Below are 27,491 nucleotides of genomic sequence, written 5' to 3' on the forward strand. Positions count from 1 at the left end.
TCTGATGCCATGAACCTCAACTTTCCCTTCGGCAATTACTACAGCACATTCGGGCAGAGCAAATGGGAAGAACAGACCAACTTCCCAGGTGACCAGGACAATGACCGTGTGGGCTGAATCAGGCAGAACCGAGGAGCCTTCTGCAGACCACCCGCTGTGGGCTTTCCTTTCTGTCTTCATACCAATGACGTATCTGACCTTGAACTTCTAATAGCTGCGATGGCTCCTAATGTTCTCCCCAGACCTGATTTTGTGTTTGTTTTCTTTAAATCTCTGAATTCCTATTGCCTAACACTATGCATGGCCCAGAGCAGGAGCTCAAGAAATGTTGGGTGACTGAGTGACCACGTCCCTCTGTGTGTTCCCCATCATTACATGAGCAAGGCCTTTCTCCTCCCAACCTACCAGGTAAGGGGCAGGGGCCATGCCCACAATGTTTCTAGGGCCCCCGGGCACAGCACAGTGCTGGGAACCCAGGAGTCTCAGTGAATGAAGACCAATTACGCAGTAAGCTATGCTGCATAGCAAGACACACCAAAACTGAGGGACTTGAAACAGCAGCCTTTATTTCGCTTACGATTCTGCAAGTTGGCAATTCGGCCTGGGCTCAGCCGGGCGGCTGTTTGGTCTTGGCTAGATTCAGGCGTGTGTCTGTGGTCAGCTATGAGTTGGCTTTGCAGATCTTCACCAAGCACTCTCACGTGTCTGAGGACTCAGTGGAGACAACTGGGCTGATGACTCTGGTCCAGGTGGGCTCCCAGCCTCCGACAGGGCAGCCAGACTTTTCCTCATGGTGGAGGCAGGGATGCTGAGAGAGCCGAACGCACTAGACCTAACACCTAGACTGGGGAACTGGTAGACCATCAGTCCCACTACATCCTATCGACCAATGAAAGTCACAAGCCCAGTTCAGAGTTCAGATTCAAGGGGTGGGGGAAACACTCTACTTCTTAATGGGAAAAGCAGAGTGTCACATCACAGGAGGTAAGGATGCAGAGAGGTGAGAACACGGGTGCTGCTTTTTGATGCTCTCATGCTCTGTCTCCTGAGAGGTGACGATGGCATCAATTTTCTCTCCCCTGAGCCTTTTCAGAAGGCAGAACTCGAGCCAACAAGAGACAAGCTCCGAGTGTGCCTCAAGGATCCGTGGCGTGTGTGCCAAGACCTCGCTCTGCTCACAACTAGATCTGGACTGTGGGCCCATTCCCCAAGTCTGCCCTGCATCCTGATTTGGGGTGGGGGTGGAGGGAGACTTTAGGGAAGATCCTGGGGCTTCTTCCCTCCTGGGAACTCCCTAGGGTGGGTGTTGGGGACATCTCTATGCTGTCACCTTGTTTCATTGTCTCCCACCCCTACTGCCATGGGAATGTGTCACTGATTTGTGGATACATGTATGGTCTGTCTCCCTCCATTGAATGCCAGGATTTTGTCTTTGTTCTCCAGCCCTCTGGTGCTGAATGACAAAGGAGTATTCCCAGCCAGATGCTGGCGAGTGAGCTGCATGGATTGGAGCCTGTTGGGATGATGGGAGAGGGCTTCCCGGAAGCGATCCTAGAGCGGATACTGACAGACAAGGGTTTCCCGTGGCCCCCTAGCACTGGAGTTTACGCCTGCCACACCGGGGCCGGCTCAGGAAGAACTGCTTGAAGTTTTTCTCGTAGGTGGGCAGGTTCTCTTTGAAGCAGTATGCAGACTGCTTGTCGCACTCGCAGGCCCGCAGCCCACAGAGGCAGCCGACACCAGGACCAGGGGCGCACTCACCTGCGGAGAGACAGAGGGTCACTGGGAGCTCCCAGCTCACTCCCGGGGTTTGGTTCTAAGGTTTGGAAAATAGAGAGCTCGCTGTAAGGGCTCAGGGGTTGAAAACTGAAAAGGGAAGTCATTTGGAGTCCTTTTCCTTCGGACCCAAGGCCTGATCACACCTGGACATGTCACAAGTACTGGCGTAAGGAACAGTCTAGAAGGAAACAAGAGATGTGGGGGAGTGGGGGCTGCATGGAGGGGTGCCCTGAGTTGGTGCGCCGGGGCCAAGGTAATGGGACCCATTTCCTCAAAACGCATCTCATATTTCCAACCCCTTGCTTGACATCTCACGTGGATCTCTCAGGCATCAACAACTTAAGACGCCCAAAGTGAATTCACACTGTAAGTGCTCCCTCCGCCCACCAAGCCTGCCTTCTCCCACACTCCGGGCTCAGTAAATGTACCACCTCCTACTCGAGCCTGAAAGCTAGCAGCCAACCTTGGTCCCTCTCTTCCTCTGACTTTTCACATCTAGTCCACCAGCAAGTTCCATGGATTTCCCTGTGTTTAAAATGTCATGCTCTGCCTGCTTCTCTCGATCTTCTCAGCCACCACCCCAATCCTTGTCATCACCAGCTCTGCCCACCCCCCCTCACCCCATGGAAGGAAACAAGCAGGAACCTTCTTCAAATGGAGCCTGGATTAGGTTCCCTCTCCTGCTTAAAGCCCTGCTGTGGGTTCCCACTATTGGGGGAAGACATCCCAAATCCTTGCCACAGACTCCAAAGCAGGCTTGCCATGACCCAGCCCTTGCCAACCCCTCCACCCTTATTGTCCCTCGCTTTGCCACTGTCACTCCTCTCCAGGCACACCGGCCTCTTTATGGCACGTGTCTTGCTCTGTCTTGTCCCAGGGCCTTGCTACTCGCGTTCCTCTTTGTCTAAAACAGTTCTCTCCAGGATCTTCAGGCAGCTAGATCCATCCCCATCCTTTGGGTTTTGGTCAAATTTGCCCTCGTCAGAGAGGCTCTCCAGGACCACCCGACCTGAGGCTCTCTCCAGCCACTCTCCCTCACATCCCTGCTTATTTCACTGGCTGTATTTTCATAACTCGTACTTCTCTTATTTATTTACTTGCTTGTGTCTGCCTCTCCTGTGTGCTCTGTGAGACTGGGGCTTGTCTGTCCTGTCCACCACAGTGTCCCCGGCATGCAGAATCAAGGCTGGCACACAGTAGGTGCTCAACAAACAGCTGTTGACTAAATGAATGAAGCCCCCATGGGCCTTTGGGATCAATGTCTGCCCTTTGGCTGAATTCACCGCTAGATGGGGATCTTCTATTTAATAGTCAGAACTGTAGTGCTGTGTGTGTGTGTGTGTGTGTGTGTGAGAGAGAGAGAGAGAGAGAGAGAGAGAAGGGGGGGAGTAAGGCACAGCTTTCTCTTTCTAGATAACCCCACCCACTTCTATTCTCTCTTTTAAGGGAAAAATGGAACTGTGAAATACACTTCCACAAATGAGACAGAGCAAGAAGATCCGCATTCCTGCCCGGGCTCACCAGGCGGCCTGCCAGGCCTCTAGTGCCTGCACCAGGCCTCTGCCCGGTCCCTGAGTCCTCTCCCTGGGCGTTCTTGTTCAGTCTCAGGGCTTTAAGTACCATCTGAGCACTGGCGACACTCCTGCCCTCACACCAGCCCAGAGGGCTCCATTGAGCTCTAGACTCCAATACGCTCGTGTCCACTCGACGTCCCTCTTGGTGTCTGACATGCATCTCGAACCCCACATGGCTCATGACAAGCTCTGCTGTGTCTCTGTGGTCCGCTCTTCCCCCGTCTGCACAAGCCCAGAAGATGACACCGTCCTCCGCGGCTGCTCAGGCCGAGAACCTCGGTTCAGACTCTTTCCTTCCCGCCCCACATCCAATCCATCAGCAGGTCCTGTCGATTTACCTCCAAAACACACCCAGCACCTGACACTTCTCTTCACCTCCACGTCGTCACCCTGACCCAAGCTGTGGCGACTCTCTAGTGCTACTGAAACAGTCCACGAACAGTTCCCCCTCTTCTCCCCTTGCTCCCCAACTTCTCTGCCGTGGCCACAGCGATCTTTCTAAAGCAAAATTATGCAGATCACTCCCTGCCTCAAAGGATCCAACAGCTTCCCCTGCAACTGAAGTGGAAGGTGAGCTCCCTGCCCTGCCCCCACGCCTCATCTCCCCCTCCTTCCTGTCTCCTCTGCTCCCACCAGGATGGCCAAAGGCCACACCCTTAGAGAGGCCTTCCTCAGCCGCCTAAAGTAGCCATCCCTCCCTCCCCCTGCCTTCGTCATTCTTTACCTTGTTGCCTTGTTTTAGATGCTTCGTAGCACTTGTCACTACCTGAATGTACCTTTACTTTGGACTATTTTATGATCTGTCTCCCTCCTTAAAGGCCAATTCTTTCCAGGCAGGGAGCTTATCTTATCATTGCGGACCTTCAGCCCTGAGCATGCGTAAACACGCCATCACTACCTACTGCTGCCTCACTGGCTGGACGTATGCCACCTGTGGGGCAGCAAAAGGAGCCCCATCCCAGGGACAGGAAGCCAGGTTCTCGGTGCTCACCTGCTGCCCGCATGCTCTGAGGTCTCAGGGACTTCTCTCCAAGCCTGTTCCTCAGCTGTCAAACGGGGCTAAGGACACCTGCACAGACTAATGCTTTTCATTCATCCACTCATCGAACACGCAGGGATTGATTTTCTACCATGAGTGCGGCCTTTGTCTAGGACCTGGGGGTACAGGTCTGAGTGAGCAGACCCCACCGTGCACAGCTCCAGGGACATCCTTCTCCGTGGACTCGGAGAATGAGTGTCCCCGAACAAGACACGCTTGTTCCTTGCTCTCCCGGAACTCATATTCTATTGGGGGGCGGGGGGGGGGGTGTTGATGCAAAAGTAAACCAGAGAATTTCAGGTGGAGACAAATGCTAGGAGAGAAACATGGTGATGTGTCAGGGAATGGTGGTGTGGTGAGGAATGAACTCAGTAATAAAGGAGGAAGACCTCTGCAAACAACACATCCAATGGCTACCAAGTTCACCCGTCCCCCGTTGGCAGAGGGAGAAGTCCCCTGGCTGCAACTGGTCTCTGGTCTCTGCCTCCCACGGCCAGGTTCCTCCTTGCACAACATATGCATGCATGTATGGGTGACGGGGGCTGTCACGGGGGCTGATCTTACAGTCCCTTGCAAATGCCAGGTGCTTATGTAAGCCTGCTCGAAGGAGGGATAGGCACTCCAGGGCAGCCTTCCTCAAGGGGCAAATTAGCCCCAGGCCTGGGGTTGCAGGCCTATCTCTGCACTGATCTCCCAGTGACATTTTGAGGCATGGACAGAGCAAGTTGTTTTTCTCCTTTGCCTCCCCTGCTCTCCAACTGCATCCCAGAGCAGCCACTGGTTGCTAGGCAACCTGGGACTGGGCTTGGGGGCAGGATTTCAGAACTGGAGGCTGGGGAGGCGATTAACCCTTGTAGGGCAGCTCTTGAACTGCAGTGTAACTGGGGTTGGGGGGGGCAGGGTGCTTTTATTCTTTAGAGGGTTCATGGCTTTAGCTCAAGGAGATGCTTCAAAGTCTCTCAATAGTAATGGAGAAAATCTCACAGAGTAAAGGGGAAAAGAAAACTGAGATAAAAAAGCAATCTCAACTTCTAACAGGAAGGGCACCTGCTGTGGGCCAGAGCCTTTAGTCGGGTCACTCTAGCCACTCCTTACAGGGACCTCATGAAGTGCACATTATCATCTCCATTTCACAGATGGTAAAGGCCCAGGTGGTTTTGCAATTATCCAGCCAGAAGGGGTGAAGCTGGGATTCGGACACAGCTCTGCCTAGCTCCAAAGCATTGCTCTCCCTGGGCCTCTTAGCAGGGCACACAGAGCTGGAACAGAAAGATCTGGGGCAGCGGCCTTTCTTTGCCCCCTGGGCCAGGGGCGAGCATCCTGATGAGTGTGCTGCAGACAGCAAGACGCATTTGTGTGGCCTCCAATCAAGTGCACCCATCACCCTCCCGACAGCCCCCTGCCACTGGGAAGGGCAGTGTGAGGCAGGAGCACCAGCTCTGGGGTCAGAGGATCTGGGTCCAAAGCCCAACTTTTCTTTCCCTGGCTGTGTGACCTTGGCCATCTCCCTTAACCTCTCTGAGCCTCAGGGTCCCCCTCGATAATGGGGAGAATAATGCCCACCTCAAAGGCTTGTCATGGGGGTTCCAGGTGCTGTCACAGACGCTGTTGTTATTATACCCATTTTATGGATGAGGAGACGGAGGCCCAGGAAACCCAGGCCAGGCAGTGTGTTCCAGAGCCTGGGAAAACTCAGGACACAGGTATCATAACCCTGCCTGTTGCCTGGATCAAGCCTTTCTTCTCTCTGGGCCTCAGCCTCCCTGTCACTACTATGAAGGGTTGGTCTGGATGATCCCTAAGGGTGCTTCAGCCCTAGAGAATACCGAGAGAGAGCAGGGCCTGAGACTGCCTTGCTCAGCGTCCCTGGTCCCTGGCACAGTGCTGGCACTGGGTGGGCACCCAATGGGCACTCAGTCATCACAGGGCAAGTGAATGAAGGTCCATGGGTCTCCCTTAAGGTCTCAGCACCTATAGCAGTGGTTCTCAACCTTCTGGCCCTTTAAAACAGCTCCTCATGTTGTGACCCCCAACCATAAAATTATTTTCGTGGCTACTTCATAACTGTAATGTTGCTACTGTTATGAATCGTCATGTAAATATCTGATATGCAGGATGGTCTTAGGTGACCCCTGTGAAAGGGTCGTTCGACTGCCAAAGGGGTCGCGACCCACAGGTTGAGCACCGCTGATCTATAGCAACAGACCCGGGATTAGAACACAGATCACCCAGGTCTCAGCCCTGTCCCAGGAATCAGGGCCTTGGCAAGGGGGGGTGGGTAAAAATGAGGGGGGGTTGGCCTGGTACTCACTGGCTGGTCAGCTGAGGAGTGGGATGCTGACATCCTGGTGGTGACAGGGAAGTGTCCCTGCATGTTAATTCCCTGAGCAGGGCTCTGTCCTCTGGGAGCCCTGATTAAGTATCAGGAGCACCTGTCCAGCTCCCAGCCCTGCCTGCACCTCCTGCCACCACTCAGCATGTGCCAAGCAGAGGACAGTTCCGCATGCCCCCACCTGGGGCTCCAGTCATTCCCCTCTATCTCCTCCGCCTCCTGCTGTCCTGGGCTGTGGCTCGGATCCCCTCACAGGAGGCGAAGAGGGTTGTTAAGGGCGCTTCCCCAGGTGCGGAGTGCCCAGGCCGGCCCTCGTGGGCACAGCCAGCCCATAGCAGCCCAGGGCAGAGGCATGGTCTAGACCTGGAACTGATGTGGGGGGGCGGGGCAGGAGAGGGGGTAGCAGGTCCTCTGCAGCTACTGAGGTCCCATTTATCTCCCCAGGGCACCTTTTCCCTTTCCTCGGTCCCTGTGCTTTATGGGACATCAGAGGAGAGGGCTCCTGAGTACATTTTCTCTAAAACCGATGCCTTTCTAACCATTTGAGATCACACTTGACATGACAGATGGTAAGATCAAGACAAAAAGAGGCAAGGAGAAACCAGTGAGAAGACAGACAGTGAGACAGTGAACCAGGCTGAGAAAAGAGCCAGGGGGCATCTCTGCGGTGTGCCCCTCCCTCACCAACCAGCTGCCAGGCTTCTCCCCACCCCTGCCCTACATCCCTAGGTGGGGCCTAGAGGGGTGGGAGGAGGTGGTCAGAAACTTGGTCTGGCCTCCAGAGGGCATCAGAGGCCACAGCAAACAATACTTTGGGGGCAACCTTCTCCCGCTCCCCCTCCTCTGCCCTTGTATGAGGCCTGATCCCTTCCCATCTCCTTGGACATGACCTTGGGGTCTCACAGAAGGGACACTTTGCTTTAGGCCTGAGGGTGGTCATGGCCAGACAGCTCCTACACAGGAGGTCTCCTTGAGCTCACATGGAAAAAAGGGGGTTCTCTCCCCATTGACCATGTGCCTGGGGACAGGTGCTACGGTGGCCCAGAAGCAGACGGAACTGAAGCCGGCCCTCCCGAGGCAGTGGCCTGAGCTCTCAGCCCACTGCGTTTCAGGTCTCACCACCGGAACCAGGGTCCACCTTGGTGTGTCCTGAGCCAGAACTCTGGGTGGGGGCACTGAGCACACCCTGTGAGTGGGGAGATGAGGGCAAGAGAGAGAGTGGTTCCCTGACCTCAGGAGGAGACACAAACTTGAAGACACACTCACGGCTGTGAATAAACACGCGAGCGAAGGAAAGGGGTTCCTGCTACGCCACCGGCCAGGGAGGAGGCGAGTCGCGCCCTCGCAGGGGAGGTCACACAGTGAGTGGCATTCACCAGGGGGCTATGGCCCAGGGCTTTCAAGGTGCTGCTGTTTAGACTGAACCTGCCCTATACATATCCACGCCCCAGCAGCCCCAGAACATCCCCTGAGATGTCAGGGCCACTCCCCATGAGCTGGACACTCAGTACTTGCCCTCCTCCTTGAGTGGCCTCCACCACATGTAAGGTCCCTTCCCCCGACCCTCCTATGTACTTTTGCGTCGCCCATGGCACCTATCACAGTGCCTGGCATGCCAGACCCCTTACCAAATATCTGTTCCACTGAAAGACAGCTGAGGTGCTTCGTCAATTCACGACCGACATAAGGAGAAGGTTCACAGCAGCAACAGTTGCAAAAGCCAATGTAAGCTCAAGTCAACAACTGTTTATTGAGCACCTACTATACGCACTGGCTCCGTGCTCCCAGAGGCTGCTGGGTGTAGCCGTGGGCAGGAACAACCAGGAGAAACACAGCCAGGACTCCCAGGAAGCTCTGGTTCTCGGAATTACCAACTTGCATCTCAAAGCACTTGGGCAAGTCTCACTCCCTAAATGTTCTCTGGGTCCACGAGGAGGCGGACATTCAGGGAAGGCTCAGGTTCAAAGGCATTCCCCACAGGGAGGCTACTCACAGATCAGGGTGCTGTTGACGATGTGGAACTGGTAGCTGCTCAACAAGGGCTGGCAGCCCAGCTGCTTCAGCTTCTCGTAGCAGCAGTCGTGGGCCAGGCAGCACCTGGGGGCCAGACCAGAGGGGGGAGGGGCTTTACCGTGGGTGGGCCCTGGGGAGGGCGGGGTCAGCTGGAGGCCCTGGTGCAAAGGACTCACCTGCCTCCTCCCCCAGGACAAGAAGGCACTGAAGATAAGGAGGTAAACTAATGATAATATTAAAAATCATATGAGTAGCCACTAACAATTAATGAGGTCTGTCCGGGACCCATCTCATTAGCTCCTCACACTAACCCAAGAAAGTGCCATCATTGTCCCCCTTTCACAGGGGAGGAAATGAGATTCGGAGGTGGAAAATGACAGCTCTGGACTCAACTCTGGTTCTATGTCCTCATTCATTCATGTAATGATTTTTTATGAGCACCTACTATATGCCAAGCACTGTGATAGTCCCTGAGGAGGCAGTGGTCAGCAAAAACACATAATGCTTTAGCGCTTGCGTTCATGGTGCTCAGAGTGATGGGGCAGGGATCGAGGGGTGGCAGAAAGGGAGAACATTCAAGTGGAGGAAATAGCTGGGGAGCGGCTCACTTCTTCAACCAGTGTATAAGGGGCAGGGATGCAGAAACCTGGGACTGGATCCAAGATGTGGAAAAGGAAGTACTTCAGTCTTCCCCTCACCCCATCCCTGCCCACAAGCAGGCTCTTAGCCACCTGTCATCTTCGGCTAATTGTGTTATTTCTCATCTGCCTTTGAACTTGGACAAGGAGGGCACAGAGCATCAAAGGGCCCAGACTTTAAAACAAGCAAATTCTTGTCCAAATCCTGACTTTTCCAAACTGGTCCTTGGATTCTCTCTTCTGGAATATGGAACTAGGATTGGGAGGCAGTGGGTCAGTCTTGCTGCGCCCATAATCCTACAAACTGGGGAGCCGAGAGAAGACCACGTTTGCCGTGAGAACTGAAAATGTTTCTAGAGCTCTGAGCAGGACTGACTCCATAATTTGCAAGGCCTGGTACCAAAGGAAAACACAGGCATTTCCAGACGGTGCAGGTCCTTGGGAATGCTGCACGGGCCACACGTGCAGGTACTGGCCCTGATCTTCCAGACCCTGCGTTCTCCCTCCAATTCCCATTCCGTTTTTCCCTCACTCTCACCTGAATGGGTTTCTGTTACTTGCAATGCAAGAGCCCCGATACACTCCCTCCTGCAAACATAGATTTCAATGCAAATTAAATGCCAGGAGGCCTTGGCGCTTCTGCACTCACCTGTCAGTGTCGTCCACGGGGGTCCCCTTGCCCCCGAGCCCACAGTAGCAGCCATAGCCATAGTAGGAGAAGAAGGCACTCCGCCCTGTGATGTGCTTGACCATCCTCTGAAACTGCCAGAAGCTGCTGTGGGTGGGGGCTACCACTGCCAAGGAGAAAATCAGGAAGAAGAAACAATGCCGTGAGAGCCTGGCATCCGGGGAACCAGGAGCCCCTGCGCGTGGTGCATCGGCTCGCTGGGACCACCGGCCCCTTCAATGGGGAAGAAGACGGGGTCAGATCTACCGCAGCGCACAGCTGGTTTCTTGCTAGTCCAGGATGACAACCCAGTTTCCGTGATGTTGAGAACAACATTGACACACTGACAACTACAGTCTTCCCCCAAAGTAACGCCCCCCCCCATCCCCCCCGCAGAAACGCCCTCAGGCCCGATGTTCAACATTAACGGGAAAAGTTCAAGGCCAGAAATGCCAATCCCTACAAATGTCATAGAGCATTTACAATCTCACAGAAGAAGCAAAAGACTTAAGAAGCAGAACAGATAACCTCATCCATTTTTTTTTAATGGCAAATACACATGGACCCAGCATTTTTTACTTCTAAAAAATGCTTACAAAAGTCAAGGGAAATATATATGTGTGTGCTTGCTGCAGCATTTTCTGTGATATGAAAAGACTGGAAACTGCTCTGCCTGGCCTGGCTCACTTAGGTGGAGCATCATCATGGACACCACAAGGTGGCAGGTTTGATTGCCGGTCAGAGTACACATACCCAGGTTGCGGTTCGATCCCTGGTCAGGGTGAGTATGGGAGGCAAGTAATGGATGTTTCTCTCTCACATCAATGTTTCTCTCTCTCTTATCAATAACTAGTGGCCCGGTGCACGAAATTCGTGCAGGGGGGGAGGGGTTGTCCCTCAGCTCAGCCTGCACCCTCTCCAATCTGGGACCCCTCGGGGGATGTCTGACTGCCAGTAGTCAGACATCCCTCTCACAATCTGGGACCACTGGCTCCTAACCGCTCATCTGTCTGCCTGCCTGATCACCCCTAACCACTCTGCCTGCCAGCCTGATTGTCCCCAACTGCCCCCCCACCCCCCCACCAGCCTGCTCGCCCCCAACTGCCCTCCCCTGCTGGCCTGATCACCCTTAACCACCTCTGCCTTGGCCCTGCCACCATGGCTTTGTCCAGAAGGACATCCAGAAGATCTCCCGATCTAATTAGCATATTACTTTTTTATTAGTATAGATAATAATAATAAAAAGAAAACTACCCACATAGCCATTGAAAGGGGATAAAAACTATATGATGTGTTAAAAACATACTACTTTTTAAAATTTTTATTTTATTATTTTTATTGATTTCAGAGAGGAAAGAAGAGGGTTAGTGAGATAGAAACATGAATGATGAGAGAGAATAATTGATCAGCTGCCTCCTGCACGCCCCCCACTGGGGATCAAGCCCGCAACCTGGGCATGTGCCCTGACCGGGAATCAAACTGTGACTCCCCCTACCCCCTACCCCCCAGTTCATAGGTCAATGCTCAACCACTGAGCCACACCAGCTGGGCAAAAACATACTTTTAGTAGCAATACCTCTAGGCAATGGGATTGAGGAGGCAGGTGAAGAGAAAAACATTTTATTTTATACTAGTGGCCCGGTGCATGAAATTTATGTACATTAAAAGGGAATTAATTAGAGGAAATATTTTAATATTGCTATTTGCCCTTTATAATAGCATTGTCAGAGATAAAAGAAAATTACTAAAATGTATATGAAAATCTTCAGCCGAAACTGGTTTGGCTCAGTGGATAGAGCGTCGGCCTGCGGACTGAAAGGTCCTAGGTTCGATTCCAGTCAAGGGCATGTACCTGGGTTGTGGGCACATCCCCAGTAGGAGATGTGCAGGAGGCGGCTGATCGATGTCTCTCTCTCATCGATGTTTCTAACTCTCTATCTCTCTCCCTTCCTCTCTGTAAAAAATCAATAAAATATATTAAAAAAAAAAAAAAGAAAGAAAAGAAAATCTTCCTCTTGTCAGAGTCTGGGGTGTGCTGCGGGACCCGGTGTCAAGTCCCTGCCCAAACACGCATCCTTCAGACCTGGCTGGCCCCACCCCCATTGGGCAAGCTCCAGACTCATCAAGCCCCGATGGGCAGGGGGCACAGCCTCAAGTCCCCCAGCCTGGGTTGGGGGGCATGGCCTGAGGTCCCCCGTCAAGCCCTGCTGGGTGGGGGGGTGCAGTCTTATGTCCCCCAGCTTGGTGCCGGGGCAGGGAGCATGGCCTGAGGGCCCCTGTCAAGCCCCACCAGGTGGGGGGGCGCAGCCTCAGATCCCCTGCCCTGGCTCAGCGCCATGCAGCCTCAGGTCCCTGCTGATTGCTCGTTAAGGCTCATTATGGGAAATAGGCCTCTGCTGTGGACATAGCCATATTGTGTTACGAAATCCCTGCCTCTGTTGTGGGCACAGCCATCTTGACCATTATGACATGAAGGTTAATTTGCATAGTCCCTCTTTACTAGATAAGATATTCCACAGTTCATTTTAACTTTTATGCTGTATGATTCTCTTTTATGATGCGCATGTCTTACTTTTCTGTTGAAATGTGTTAAATGTGTGTGTGCAAAGTCCTGGAGGATATACCTAACTCTTATAAATGGCTGATCTGGGTGTAGGAGAAGGCTGGGGGTCTGGGAGGCATGAGAAGGGGCTCTATTTTGTTACTCTCTACTCACTTATTTTACTTTTTAATTACATGCGCATCTTAATTTTGCCATAAAAATAAAGCATGAACTTGAAGAAGAAAAACAGAGAGAGAGGGTTTGAGGAAATTTTCCCAGGAGCCTTCCCATCTCATACTGAGATTTTGGATATCTTGTCACAACGCATGAAAGAGGTGCCGGTCACTGCTGTCCAAACGGCCCCCAGAGAGAGGGCGGAACCTTCTGGGCACACCACGGGGGTGCAGAAGTGGCACTGCCGGCACACGGGTCCCCCCACACTGTGATCTTACCGCTAAGAGAAAATGAGAACCCCATTTTGACATTTTGACTTAGGGACTCAACAGTGATTGCTCCGCAGCTGAAACAGATAGGAAAACGATTTAAACAAATCTTTACACAACTAATCCAAGAGTTGAAGAGTTTCCAATAGAACCAACACCGTTTCCTGCACATTCTTTCACGTCGCAAAGGTGTGCCATCTGACCCGCTGAGAGCGATGACTCACGATTACCAGTTACTCCACAAGCCACCAGAAGAATGCCTTTCTGATGGGAAAGAATGGTTCCTAAATTAGCTAGCTGGATGTCTGCGGTTTTGTTCTAGAAGCCACACGATCTTCAATAAAGCTCAGAGGTAGGAAAAGTGAATTCACCTTCACTCGCATCCTGAGGAAAGACTCCTGAAGGGGCGTGTGTGGGAGAGCAGAGTCCAGCGCCCTCTTTCTTAGCAAACGGTTGCAACCTTTGATTTCCCAGAAGTTTTGGGGGATCCCAACACTGGGGTCAAGCAGGAGGGCTTTGGTGGGGGCCTGTTCTGCTCCTGGTTCTCTTTTGAGCGACATCTGACTCCCCCTCGCCTGATGCCACCTCAGGAGGGACCTCCCCACAGACACAGACACACAGAATGGGGGACAGCGCCCCGAAACTCGCCCGCAGCTCACTACTTACAGCAGGACGTGAAGACCAGGAGCACCCCGAGGGCCTTCATTCCCGAGGGGATGAGGGGGTCCAAGGCGCCTTGATCACAGCTTCCTCGGGTCGCCAGGGGGCGGCTAGGTGAGAGCCTGTTGGGGAGGAAATGACCGAGTGAGGCGAATCCACGTGGGCGCAAAGCCCCAGCTGCAGGGCCGACCTCGGAAGGCCCTCGGAGGAGAGCCCAGAGCAGAGAGCTCTTTAACCCGAACCATCTCCTAACACGACACTCTTTCTGGTAGGGAGACCTAAGGATAAAGATAAAGAAGGCTGCAGTCGTTTAAAAAGTGCAAGTTTTGTGGTTTTTTAAACATGTCTTTCTTTGGCAACACCAACCCTTCATCTTGTTTTTCTTTTTCTCTTTCTCCTGAGGAGTCAGCGTTTCTCCTATTCCCAAGTTTAAAGGCATCTCTGTGGTCCATGATGGAGATCCAGCTTGGGAAAGTCTAGCCCCGTTTGCAAGGTAGATACCCACCCCCTCCGCCCCAACACACACACACACACACACACACACATACAGACACACGCACACACACACGCACACACACACATACACACATACACACACACACACGTTTACCTTCCTTGATGCACAGGTATCTTATTCATAAACTTAGCCCCTAAGTTTCCTCTCCTTAAAGTGAGACTAAAAATGCCTATGGAGCCCTAACCAGTTTGGCTCAGTGGATGGAGCGTCGGCCTGCGGACTCAAGGGTCTCAGGTTTGATTCCGGTCAAGGGCATGTACCTTGGTTGTGGGCATGTCCCCAGTGGGGGGTTTGCAGGAGGCAGCTGATAGATGTTTCTAACTCTCTATTCCTCTCCCTTCCTCTCAGTAAAAAATCAATAAAATATACTATAAAAAATGCCTATCGACCATCTCCAATGTTTATGAAGAAATTACTAAATGCCGGTGCTGCTTTCTTTGAAGGCTCTGTGGGTATTCCATTATTTAATCCTCAGAAAACCTTGAGCAGCTTCACCATCATTTCAGAGATGGAGAAACCGAGGCCCAGAGAGTTTGAACACATCCTCGCTCTCCCATAGCCCCTGACTGCACAGACTCATGGGGACCAACTGAAATAATGCAGTAACCCTGCTTTGTACTAACAAATGCCGTGACAGGTAGACACGCCCTTCCTATTGCTATTAGCAATGGTGATGGTGCCCACATTCGGCAACCTTCCCACAGGACAGCAGACAGGATGTGGGCTCAGTGTCCCACCTCGTCACATGGAGCCCCCTGATCAGTCAACAGCTCTCTTTAAGTACAAGTGGCCCCTGTGCGCCCATCAGAAATCAAGCTAAATCTGAGAACACATCAGCACTAGGCGTACGAACAATGGCTGGCATGAGCCTAGAGGACTGGGAGGGGCAGACCTAGACTTACACTCCGTGGCGAGGTTTGCCAGGAAAACTTCTAGACGGGGGCCCTGCTGCAGAGCCTGGGAGGGAATCAGAGTCTGCTATTCTTGCCTCTTCGGCAAAATTCTGGTGGGTGCTGCAGGCCTTGGCCAGGCCTGGTCCCAGCCAGCCCTCATCACAAATACTATGCAGGACGTTCCAGCTCCATGGGCTGGCTTCCTTTTTCTCTTTTGAGTCTTAAAAAATAATTGTGTGATGGTTTAGTCCAGTGGTCGGCAAACTCATTAGTCAACATTGCCAAATATCAACAGTACGACGATTGAAATGTCTTTTGAAAGCCAAATTTTTTAAACTTAAACTATATAGGTAGGTACATTGTTATTAACTTAATTAGGGTGCTCCTAAGGCTTAGGAAGAGTCACACTCAAGGGGCCAAAGAGCCGCATGTGGCTCACAAGCCGCAGTTTGCCAACCATGGGTTTAGTCCACGAGGAAGGGGCCGACATTTTCAAATGAGCAGGTGATGGCACCTGCGTACATTACTGGCAAGGAAACAGCACAGACTCTTATTAAGCACCAACTATGTGCTTTTCTGGTGACATAAGATTCTGGCCCAAGCAAGGCTGCTGAGCTGGCTGGAGAGACCAAGTGGGTAAATACAGACCAAAAGCCCGAAGCGGGGAGAAATTCTGTGTTTGGGCCTCCATTGTTTCTGGAATGCTTAGCCCAATCTTTGGTAGTCCCCTTTTCAGGGCTGGGACCTGCCCCTGACACTCCCACGCCCTGAGAAATGCCTCTGCTGTAGGGAACTGTCTGGTTCACGGTTATGACCCTCCTGGTGAGGGGGTAGAAGAAACCCCTCACCAATGCCTAGCTCAGGTGATGATTTAAAGGGCCATCCCTTGCCTCCTTCAGGACAGCTCTAGAAAGCCATCCCAGCTCCAGAGCTCCCCAGAAGACAAGCTGAGGCCTCAGCAACTGCCTTGTGTGGGTCAGCTTCTCCCTCTATGGGTCAGCTTCTCCCTCTGTGGGTCAGCTCTCCCTCTGTGGGTCAGCTTCTCCCTCTGTGGGTCAGCTTCTCCCTCTGTGGGTCAGCTTTTCCCTCTGTGGGTCAGCTTCTCCCTCTGTGGGTCAGCTTTTCCCTCTGTAGGTTAACTTCTCCCTCTGTGGGTCAGCTTTTCCCTCTGTGGGTTAACTTCTCCCTCTATGGGTCAGCTTCTCCCTCTGTGGGTCAGCTTCTCCCTCTGTGGGTCAGCTTCTCCCTCTGTGGGTCAGCTTTTCCCTCTGTAGGTTAACTTCTCCCTCTGTGGGTCAGCTTCTCCCTCTCCCCCCAGTCTTGCCTTGCTCACTTCCCAGCTGGTGTGTTTCCTGGCTGTCCCCCAGCAATGCACTTCTCCGTCCCAACATCTGTGTCCAGGGAGGCCAATGTAAGCCTGGGTAGAGTGATGAGCATTGCTCTACGGATTGTACAATAAATGCCTTTGAGCTCAGAGGTAGGAAAAGTGAATTCACCTCCAAAAGGAGGTGGCATTTGAGGGGGCCTGTGTTTACCTTAAATTTGCATTCTTCTCCTATATACTCCTCACCACAACCCCAGCCATCTGACAGTTGAGAAACCAGGGCACAGCAAGAAGTGACCCAAAAAAGATCCACATAGATACCAAGTGACAGGGCCAGGGCTTAACCTGTGGTCACTGACTCCACCCAGTGCTCTTTGCACCCCACCAGACCCCTGTCTACACCTCTTGTTTGTGTAGCATTTTGAAGGTCACGCAGCATTTTCACAGACACTAACCTTCACAGCTATGACTTAGGCAGGACAGACATGGTTCTCTCCATCTGACGAATCATTGCGCGAGTTTTGGATGGTGCTGAAACAAAACCGAGAGGCCTGCAGACTTGATGAAGGGTGAGAGCGTAGTAGGGAGCATGCATGGCCTCCTATGCCAGCCTCTAGGGCAACTGCCAGCAAGTTGGCAGGTGCTTAAGAGCTACCCTCTCAGACCCACCAATTCATCTTACATAGACAGTGATGAAACGTTGGTTGGCTTTTTCCCCATGGAGACGATAAGGAGGAAGGAGCCGGAAAGATCTACAAGTTAAGGCTCATTCCAATTTGTCCATCTCTTTGTCCCTAGAATCTAAGTAGCACAGTGCCAAGGACAAACCAGCAATGACGATAAGGGTGGGTGACATTTGCATCACGCTTGTTTTATACCTTGCACAGTTTCTGAGCACTTCACCCATATCTACTCATCATGTCCTCACATCCCCCAGCTAGGTAAGTACTATTAATTTTCCTCATTCTGCGGGTAAAGAAACTAGGCACAGAGAGATGGGCATTAAATAAATATTTGGGGAGTGAATGAATGGATGACCAGAGTACAATCATGCTTCAAGTTACAGAAATAAAAACAAAACTACAACCTACTGAGGACCAGCATAAGGCTAAGCATCGGATTATCTGATTGAATCCACCTGGAATAGTCCCAAGGAGGCACAGACCATCAGCCCCAGCTTACTGATGAGGAAATAGAGCTGGGCAGAGGTTAGGTGCTTTGCCCTGCAAACTGCTGGAGCCAGAACTTAACCCACGTGTGTCTGACCCCAAAGGTGGCACCCCTACCCCTTGGCAGTTCTCCTGTTTACCTGCGGGTCGCTGAACAAAGGGCCGTACCTACCCAAAACACTGAGAACACAGCCAAATGACCAAGCATCCAGGCAGCTGCCACAACGCTCTCATCTCAGACACAGTTCTAGCAATGCATCACCGGCCTCTTTCTGCTCAGACACAGAAGTGAAACAGGGATGAAGGTCGAGTGGCTCCTCTTCGCAGGAAGGCAAAGGAGAGGAAGAAATGCTGAAAACAATCACTGATGAGGCCAGCGAGCCTGGGGACATTGAGTATCGGGGCAGATGGCTCTAGCCACATCCACAGGATTGTTCCTGGAGCACAATTAGGGACTTTGTGTCACCCAGAAAAGGTTTCATTTTGCCAGGGACTGCAAAGGTGAAAAGCACATAAGCTCCTGCCTTCAGCCCAGCCCTGGCGGAGGTCACTTAGACTGCAACCAACCAGATATCCTTGGGGGGATGCTGCCTGGTGGCTTGCTAGATCTCTCAAGGGAAAAGCCAGCGTGGAGTTGGCATCACCATCATTATTAGTTTAATTCTCATTTGCCAAGCACCTATTTTTATCATCTCCACACAGCAATCCTATTCTTACAGCAATCCTATTCTTATCATCTCCATTCTACAGATGTGGAAACTGAGGCCCATAGAAGTTAAACGAGTTACCCAAGGTTCTCAGCTAGCAAGTGGTGCAGCCGAGATTCAAACTTGACCACAGAGCCCATGCCTGCAGCACCTATGATGGTCCCATCGGCAGATACAGATGAAGTGCCAGGCATGAAGATGAGAGGAGCTACTCTAATGGCGAGGGTGCACGGTGCCGTTGTGGTTGGGCATGTTCTACTGGACCAAAAGGGACCCGAAAAGGCACATGAGGTGTGAGGAGAGAGAAGGTGTTCCAGAAAAGCCTGCATGAAAGAGGTGACTTTTAAGACTCACCTCGAAGGGGTCAGCGAATTTGGATTAACTTCAAGGAAGGGAGCAGGGTGGGGCAGGTATGAGCAAAGACCCTAGAGATGAAAAACCCGAGGGCCCAGGTTTCCCCTTGGGAAACAAGTTGGCTGGAGCTCGGGGAGAGAGCTGGGGAGGAGCGGGAACCATGGCTGGAAGGAGAGAGAGTCTCCACGGAGCTGGCATGGCAGCGACCTCTGGCCACGTGACTGAGAACCCACTTCGCAGGTGACATCAGGGCCCGTCCTTTGCAGACACGTTCTTTAAAGAAAGATGGGAGAGAGAGGCAGCAGAGGCACCTCTCTCCCTGAAGAGCAGGCAGGCCCAGCAACTGCCTGGCCAGCTGCCTTCTTTCCCTTCCCTCTAGCCTCCCTCTCATTTCATGCTGGGCATTACATGACACCAGGAAGCAAAAGACACTGCAGCTATTAAACAGACCTAGGCACAAGCACCATTTCACTGCCTGCCCGCGTGGGCATGCACACACACACTCACTCAAAGGGGGCGAGAAGCCAATTTGATTTTCCAAAAGATTGCATAATTCTTAGGTGATATTAAAATAGCTGATGAAGAATGCACTTTAATCTTCCCTGGGTGGGTGTTGCAGGGCTGAAGCGCATTGCTTAGCTATTTCTCACAGAATCATATACAGGAACTAAGCCACCAGCCCAGAGTTGCAAACCTTCCTCAGCTCCCCAAACTGCCACCTCCTGCACCTTCTTGGGGCCTCAGATCCCTCCCTGAGTGTCCAGGGGGGGCAATGAGGTGACCTTAGCAGGAAGTCTGCCCAGCCCAGCCCTCACCGCCCACAGATGAGGCGCTTCCTGAGATGGGCAGGAACGCCCCTGCTGAAATGATCACCTCCTTCGCAGCCCAAAAGACCTTCTGTCGGTGCCAAGCACTTAGCACATAACCATGTCCAGCCTATGCTGCTCTTCCACACTTGGCTCCAACTGTCTTGAAAATAATCCGAAAATAAACTCTCTGGGTGTCTTCTCGACCCAATGTAAACATCCTGAGGAGGGCTGGAGTCATGCTCATATAGCAAATATTTTGCCACAATGCTGGGTAATGAACCCTAATTCTTTCCTCTGATATGGTTCTTGAATATCTACTAACATTATCTTTTAGTATTATAGTCACTAAGTTATTCACCTGCATATTCCAAGAGTCTAGAACAGTGCCTGGCAGACCACAGCCCAGTTAGGACTCCTTCTGAAGCTATCTTAATTCCATTGTGGAAGAAAGACGACTTCACCCATGGAGTTCTGAAGGGTAAGTGAGTGTTAGGTGAAGGAAAGGAAGGAAGGGTTGGGGAGTTTGGAGAAGAATCTTCTAAGCCAGGGGTCCTCAAACGTTTTAAACGGGAGGGCCAGTTCACTGTCCCTCAGACCGTTGGAGGGCCGGACTATAGTTTAAAAAAAACTATGAACAAATTCCTATGCACACTGCACATATCTTATTTTAAAGTAAAAAAAACAAAATGGGAACAAATACAATATTTGTATTTGCATGTGGCCCGCGGGCCGTAGTTTGAGGACCCTTGTTCTAAGCAGAGGGGACAGCACAAGCCAAGTCCTGCACTGTGGCCAGGGTGTGCATTCGCGTGGCCTGTGACAGAGAACAGGCTTCTGGAAAGTCACAGAGGAGCAGTCGATCTTGGACAGAATCAGAGGATGGATCCCCTGCATTAAAACAGGAGGGAGAGGGGGCAGCAGGGAGACAAAAGTAGACAAGTTGGTAGGGCTGATGGCAGAAAGCTGCGAACCCTTCCATCCGATGGCCTCTTTCTCTCTGAAGAGAGAAGTAAGTTTACCTTCAGAGTGGGAGGAGGGAAGGGAGAGGTGGGGGCGTTCAGGAGAGAGAACAGGTTTGAAATAGCCACTGAGCAGAAAGGAGACAGAACTGCGCTGGGGAAGGTGGAAGGATTTCTGTGTGGGTTGAGGCTTCAGTCGAGGTTGGAGATCATTCCATTATGTGGCTGGTCAAGATCTCTTCACCCGGGTGTCAGTGGGCTGACTGGGAGTGGGAGGAATGAAGAGACAGCAGACGGGGCCTGGAGGATTCTTGCAAGAAAACCGCTGAGGGGGTGGACCAGGGAAGAAGCAGGTTGTTAGGCAGGAAGAAAGCAGAGAGGGCAATGGGCTGGAGCCTCCATGATGTTGAAAGACAAACGCAGTAGGAGTTGCTGGAAGGGTAAGAGGTCATCGTCAGGAAGGTCAAAGCAAGTGTCAATGTCGTTGAAAACAAGGTCCCAGAGGGGATGTGGAAATGAGGAGGTCGGGGATCTGGTCTTGAAAGGGTTGCACGAGGACAGATAAGGCAGACAAGGGCTCCCCAACTCAGATGCCCTAAGAGCAGCCGCTCAGATTCTAGGGTCACCAGGAATCAGTTAGTGCAGCAGCTTCATCTAAAAACTGGGGACACTGGCAGGGTCAGGCCTGACCCAAGGTCACAAACCGGGGCTAGAGGCGGCGGGCGCTCCTCACCGCCAGCCCAGGCCAGAGCCAGAACCGGGCAGGGCACTCTCCCTGCTCTCCTGGGAGATGGGAACCAGGCCAGGAGCCAGGTGAGGTCCGCCAGGTCCGCCTACCCCGCCTCCGCCCAGCACCCGGCCCCCACCCTTTCACCCCCTCATCAGGGCCTGGCCTATTCCGGAGCCAGACCGGAAGCACGTGGCCCCCCACCAGCTCGGTTGCCCGGGAGACCGGGGCTGTTTACCAGCGGGACAAGCCCGCGACTGCTGCGGATGGAGCGGAGAGGCAAGGTGAGCGTGGCCCCCCGCTGGCCCAGAGGGTCAGCTCAGGGCCCCCTGCAGCATGGAAGGGACCGGGAGAGGCCAGACCCGAGCCTCCCACACGCCGCCCAGGCGGGCCTCCCCGAGCTGGGCTGGGCGAACCCTGGGAGACAGGACAGGGGCCCCGAGATGGGGAGCTACTCCCCAGTGGCAAAGCCAGCCCGGCCAGAGCTCACCGTTGCGGGAGTAGGACAACTCCGGGGCTCTGAGGCAGCCAAGGGCCTAGGGAACCGTCGGGCCATGCCCTCCTGGCTGGGCAGTACAGACAGGACACAGATCCCGAGGGACAAAAGGACATCCCGTCACATGGAGAGACCGGAACCAGCTCTGAGCCTCCCCCAGACCAGCGAGCGCTCTGTCACCCAAGTCAGCTCTCACTTGCCCCGCCCCTAACCCCTCTTCCAGCTGCTGAGGCTGGTTTCCCTCCGGAGCTGCCAGTTCTTGGAGACGATTGAGCTGTCCCCCTCCACCTACCCATTCCCCTGGGAGTCATTCCCAGCTCCTTTTCCAAACCTCGGATCACTTGGTGGCTTGTGGGCCAATTTCTCCACGCCCCCTTCACACGTGGCTCTCTGCACGGGACAGTGTCTTCTAATCAGGAGTCCTGGTGAGAACTGGGAATGGTACCAAAGCTTTCTCATGCTCAGGCCAGCTGCCATCTCCTGCTGGTTCTTCTGAGCGGTTTCATCCCGAAAGCATCGCGAGGAGGGGTGGGAATTGGCAGGGGGAGAGTATTAACTGATAAATATTTTTAAAAGACCAATTCACATGTGTGCACCCTTAGTACATCCCAGCAGCCGGTATGTGGGTGGTCATATTTTATTGCATTTACTGTCGATTTAGATTTGTGAGTGCAGTAGGGTGGTCTGACCCTGTGGTGGGTGGGAGGCGGGCCCCGGGAAAGCAGGAATATGGCGATAGCGTCCCCTGTCACGTGTTCCTTCTTTCTAGTTGACTTGGTGATTAATCTGAAGGAATGCGCACCTGCCCTTTTGGCAGCTCCTTGGAAGCAGTTCTCGGTGTTTGTTTCCTGACTCCTAGCAGGCCTCTGGGCCAGCCTGTAGGTTTAAGTAAACAGGCCACTTGCCTATTCAGCTGGCAGCTTGATGGATGCCTGCACCTAGATCTTGTCAAGTCACTTTGTGGTTGTGTCTGCCAGGCCTAGAGGTGGTGAAATGAGCTGAGCAGGGATAACGATGGTGCCCACACAAGCCTTTCTCGACTGAGTGGGGCAGGCAGCTGTCCTGGACCCAAGATGTGAATATAAAGGCATGAAGTGGGCCCCGGCCCCCAAACACCTGCCTGCCCCACCTCCCCTCTCCATGTTCTAGATGCCGGGGAGAGTTGGTGTTCCCGCCATGTAGCAGATGGTCCCTGCACTTGGGAGGAGGCAGTGGGTTATGAAAGCAGGTTCGACGGAGTGGTTTCACCTGAAGGAGGTGTTATTCTCTAAATAACCATGCGTGGGCTGACAGGAATTAGTCACAACTGAGGTTTTCCTCTGAGATAGCTTGCCGTCATGTTAGCTTATGACCAGCGTGTCTTGACTATGACACCCCCTGAACATGGATAATTATATGGTACCGAGAGGTATGGAAAGTGCATGCACAGACTCAAGCTTTCCTGTTAAAAATAATCCAGCAGAGAACACATGACTCTGCTCGTCAAAGTTGTTAAGGAAGAGGTTTCTAAGTTACCAAACTCCCTGACAGTAAAACCTTCCCCAGGCATGTGTGGGAGCTGGGAGCCAAGCCTGTGATAACTCCGTGGAAACTGTGGCAAATGAATAGCCGTTCCGCAAGGGGGAGGGTGGGCAGAGAGGGGGAGTGGATGTGCTGGTTGAGCTTGTCTTAGGCAGAACAGTTGGACAATCATGACCTCCTCGCGCTGCCCTGAGTTAAAGTGCGGGATGGCTTAATGACAAGTGAAAGACGTTAGAACTAAACTAAAAGGGGGAAACAAGATCCCAGCACATTCTTCACAGTTGATCAGAAAATAGATTAAGTTACGGAGACGGGCCTGCTGAGAAGGCTCCTGAACTCCCAGCCGCCAGATTGGGTGTGAAAGACAAATGAGAAGTGGGAAATGGGAGTGTTAGGAAGACTGGGTCTGTGAGCAGAATGGGGAAAAGACAGAGGCTGTTAAGTGTAGAGAAAGAGAGGGTAGCTTTGCTCAAGATTTTGCATTGAGTAGGACTTCAGGAAAATCCAGGGGTAGCATGTTTTGTCCGGTTGTGGTTTTAATGGAGAGGAAGAGGAGACTCCCTAAAATCAGGCAACGTTGGCAGGGCCCACACAACGGTACTCGGTTGTTCAGGATTTCGTGATGAAGGTAGCTTGGAGTAAGTGAAGTTGAGGTGTTTAAGTTTAAAGCATGGAGTTAGAAGGGATTTATTAGAAAGCATTGATCTCATATTTTTGAGGCAATTTCAATAGGTGGTAGCCCATGAAATCCATCTTCCGGCATTTCTGTGCTGTGGGCGGGGCAGGCATGCGTCCTGTGATTCACCCAGCTGGTTAGCAATGACTACACCCCCGGGAAGAACTCTGAAGCAACAGGCAAGGCATTTGGACCTAAAATAATAAAAGTTACTAAACAGACAGAAAACCAAAAACAAAGAAAACCCCTTAATCATTTCATTAAATCTTTTCTTTGCACCAAGCCTGGTGGTCATGGCCTTACCTACATCATTTCATGTTACTGTCTTCATGTTTCAGATAAAGAGACTGATCCGGGGGTATTTGAATAATGCCTCCAGGGTCACATTGCTCATTCCATAGATGAGGAAAGTGACATACTAGCAAGGTGGAGCCACTGCCTGTGGTCACATCGCTAGCTCGAGACAGAGCCTGAAATAGAACCCTGGTTTTAGGACTCCAGGGCCCGTGTCCTGTGCACCCAAACATGCTGCTGCTTCGGGACCATGAGGCACCAGAAAGTTGGCAGATCTTTATTGGGCTGCTCAGCCTGTGGGTAGAGAGAACAGCAGTCACAGTGGTGGTCAGAATTCAGAGGGAAGCAGGAGCCCCAGACCTAGCAGTATCCTGGGAGGCTGTGACCGGGGACCAGCAGGAGGAGGTGGCTGTAACAGTGTTAGTGAAAGGGCCACCAAGATGGCCAGGAAAGAAGGAAAGATCTGACTTGGCGGTTGCGGGCCAGCACAGGGCACCCTTCTCCTGTGAGCTCTCACAGGCACTCCTGAGCACCCCAGGTGCCAGGGACAAATACGAGGCCCTCTAAGTGTTTGCAAGGTAGCTGGGGAGACAGGAACGTTAACAGTAGCAGTAAAAGACAGAATGTGGTCAGTGCTGCGGGAGACGCCCAGCCTGGACCTCAAAACAGAACCCGTGTCACCGACCTGGGTTCTGCTTCAGGCTCTGCCGCTCGCTGGCTGTGACTGCAGGGAAGTGGCCCGCCTTTCTGGCTCACCTGTCTATAGGATTAGCATGCACCCAGAGTCCCCTTTGCAGTCGGTCTAGGACAGTGTTTGTTAATGACGGCCTGCGGCCAAATCTGGCCCACCACTGTGTTTTTGTGTGACTCATGAGCCGAGAAGAGATTTTAGACTTTTAGGTGGTTGGGGAAAAAAATCAAAAGAAGAATACTATTCTGTGTCACATGAAAACTCTATGAAATTCAAATTTCTGTGTCCCTACTTGAAGGTTTATTTAAATACAGCCACACTCATTCATTTGCATACCGTCTGTGCCAGCTTTTATGACAAAAGGGAGGAGTTGGGTACTTGTGACAGACGGTCTGAAAATATTTCCTATCTGCCCATTTACAGAAGAGGTTTGCTGAGCCCTAGTCCAGAACCCGAGGACGTCCCTGTAAGTTCTGGCCCATGGGCGGGTCAGCAATGGGGCCGCCCCTCCTCTCCCTCTGCCCCTGGTGACAAGGGTTGGGGTGGTGGAGGGACACTGCACTGGGTGATCTGTGCAGAGCCACCTCTGAAAAACAGTAGGAAGGACAAGCAATGGGCAGATTGGTGAAGAGGAAAGGACTGAGGGAGACAAGGAAGCGGGGGTCGCAGAGGGGAGCTTGTCCACAGTGAATACTGGAGCAGAGCTAACTGCTGTTGGGACGCCTCTACCAAGGGCAGGGGGCAGCTTGCTGGTCTGCCCCTCAGCTCTTGCGTGAAGCTGAGCCTGGCTTTCCTGAGCGGTGACTTAACAGGGCTACATTCGCTCTTTAGAGCAAAGGCAGCTCCTGGAACCGCTGCTTCGCATAATCGCGTGTGGCTGATTCTGAGCTACAATGGCAGGGCTGAGGAGCTGGGACAGAGACCGTGTGGTTCCCAAAGCCCCAAGTATTGTTGGAAAAAGGTAGCCGACCCCTGGTCTAGGTTGTAACATGGCCTGTTCCTTCTCATCATGGTCTCTCAGCTCAAAGCCCCCCCCTCCCCCAAATTAAGAATCAGAATTAGTCCCCACCCTAGTCACACTCTGATGAAATACTTTATCTTCTTCATTGCAGTTATTACTCTTTGAAAATATCTATTTACGTATAGGATTAACACTTGTCTTTTCTCACTATGATAATGTAAGTTGCAAGGAATTTGGTTCCCTGATATAGTCCAATACCTGGAATGAATGAATGAATGAATGAATGAATGAATGAATGAATGGCAGCTGGTCCCCTCTCCTTTGTGACTGGATCCAGAAGTGCCAGGGCATTTAATCATGGCCTCCTCTCTTTTCTCCTGCTTCCCCAGGGGTCTTGAGAAGCAATGGCCACAGAAGCCCCTGTGAATAGAGCCCTCCCTGAATGCAGCCCTGTCGTCAGCACAGCAGCCGACCGCTTCATTTGGCAGCCAGACTCGCCGAACATGCACGTCATAAGGCCCAAGTCCGCCAAGGGACGGACTCGGCCGCGGCTACACAGACCCCAGGACGCGGGGGTGTGCTCTCACCGCACACCTCCTTCTCCGCCTCCAGCCATTCCCTGCGAGTCGCCAAGCAGCCAGAAGCCAGGAGCCTGTGCGCCCAGGTCCCCAAACCAGGGCGCTCCCGTTGAGGTCCCCGAGCTGCTGCAGCAGGTGCCCATGGGCGCTTCCTCCTCCCTCAATAAGTACCCGGTCCTTCCTTCCATCAACAGGAAGGCCCTGGGGGAGGGGGCCGCGGAAACAGTAGCTGAAAGGACTGGCTCCCTGCGTCTGAGCAGCGTTCAGGCTCTTTACCAGGAGGAGACCTGCACCATGGAGACCAGCCAGGAAGACGCCAGAGCTCCAGCTCGTTTCCCGGAGAGGAAGCTCGTCGTCCAAACCAGGAGGCCGAGCTCCCCCGGGGCTGGAGACCTGGAGGAACCATCGGATCAAGAGCCAAGGCTGCTGCTGGCCGTCCGATCCCCGTCAGGCCGCAGGTTCGTGCGCCACTTCCGGCCAACGGATGACTTACAGACCATCGTGGCCGTGGCCGAGCACAAGAACAAGGCCACCTACCGACACTGCAGCATTGAAACGATGGAGGTGCCCAGGAGACGTTTCTCCGACCTCACCAAGTCTCTGCAAGAGTGCAGGATCCCGCACAAGTCGGTGCTGGGGATCTCACAGGGAGACGGGGAGCCGTGGGTCTGAGTCCACAGCCACCCAGCTGGGGTCCCGGGTCTCTGAGCAAGGAGCCTGCTCAGGTGCCAGGGCCTCCCGGGGGCAGGTGGTTCCAAGTGCCACGTGAGCCTGGTGGTTCCAAGTGCCAAGTGCAGCGATGATTCTCGGGACCCTCGTCTTCAGAGCATCTCCTTTTAAGCAGTGAAATCTGCACCTGCACCAAGGGCACTGAGAAGATTCTCTCCTGGTTGTTAAATTCTCCCCACCCCTGGAGTGAACTGGTCAGCGGCCGGAGCGCTCCCTGCAACAGCTGTGGCCAGGACTTCTCCCTCCCAGCGATTTGGGACCTTCCTGGAGCACCTGCTCGCCTTGACAATGAACTCTCTCTCTCCCTCTCTCCCTCTCTCAGCCAATGGTTTGCCCTTCTGTATTTGATGCAGGATTAAATACTTGCCAGAGAGGATTCTAGTCTGGTAAATAACCAGG

General features: G+C 52.8%; 2 protein-coding genes across 5 annotated transcripts; one reads left to right on the top strand and one right to left on the bottom strand.

Annotated features, from left to right (window-relative positions):
- Positions 1-546: 546 nt before the first annotated feature.
- Positions 547-22,157, bottom strand: PLA2G2C (phospholipase A2 group IIC). 3 transcript variants are annotated; one of them, XM_036352202.1, is made up of 5 exons: positions 21,974-22,157; positions 13,694-13,809; positions 10,025-10,169; positions 8,718-8,821; positions 547-1,761 (listed from the first exon to the last, which is right to left on the bottom strand). In XM_036352202.1, exons 1-5 carry the CDS (start codon positions 22,117-22,119, stop codon positions 1,592-1,594), a joined length of 681 nt encoding a protein of 226 aa, XP_036208095.1. In that variant the 5' UTR covers positions 22,120-22,157; the 3' UTR covers positions 547-1,591. The 3 variants fall into 3 exon arrangements, with proteins under 3 accessions (XP_036208095.1, XP_036208094.1, XP_036208096.1); XM_036352201.1 differs by having other exon boundaries at positions 21,935-22,157; XM_036352203.1 differs by lacking the exon at positions 21,974-22,157 and adding an exon at positions 21,637-21,842.
- UBXN10 (UBX domain protein 10) lies at positions 21,305-27,491 on the top strand. Of its 2 annotated transcripts, none has more exons than XM_036352199.1 (2): positions 21,305-21,430; positions 26,175-27,491. In XM_036352199.1, exon 2 carries the CDS (start codon positions 26,190-26,192, stop codon positions 27,033-27,035), a length of 846 nt encoding a protein of 281 aa, XP_036208092.1. In that variant the 5' UTR covers positions 21,305-21,430; positions 26,175-26,189; the 3' UTR covers positions 27,036-27,491. The 2 variants fall into 2 exon arrangements, with proteins under 2 accessions (XP_036208092.1, XP_036208093.1); XM_036352200.1 differs by lacking the exon at positions 21,305-21,430 and adding an exon at positions 25,246-25,290.

The sequence above is a fragment of the Myotis myotis genome, unplaced genomic scaffold (assembly GCF_014108235.1).
Source record: "Myotis myotis isolate mMyoMyo1 unplaced genomic scaffold, mMyoMyo1.p scaffold_m19_p_2, whole genome shotgun sequence".
In the NCBI taxonomy this organism is placed as follows: Eukaryota; Metazoa; Chordata; class Mammalia; order Chiroptera; family Vespertilionidae; genus Myotis; species Myotis myotis.

Bases quoted from the DNA above. Each gene is read 5' to 3' on its own strand.
- PLA2G2C (XM_036352201.1), bottom strand. From the start codon at position 22,119: ATGGCAGCTGGCCTGAGCATGAGAAAGCTTTGGTACCATTCCCAGTTC. The intron at 10,170-13,693 runs GTAAGTAGTGAG...TCTCCTTGGCAG, and splicing joins CCTGGTCTTCACGTCCTGCT to TGGTAGCCCCCACCCACAGC. The intron at 1,762-8,717 runs GTGAGTAGCCTC...GTCTCTCCGCAG, and splicing joins CGTCAACAGCACCCTGATCT to GTGAGTGCGCCCCTGGTCCT.
- UBXN10 (XM_036352199.1), top strand. From the start codon at position 26,190: ATGGCCACAGAAGCCCCTGTGAATAGAGCCCTCCCTGAATGCAGCCCT.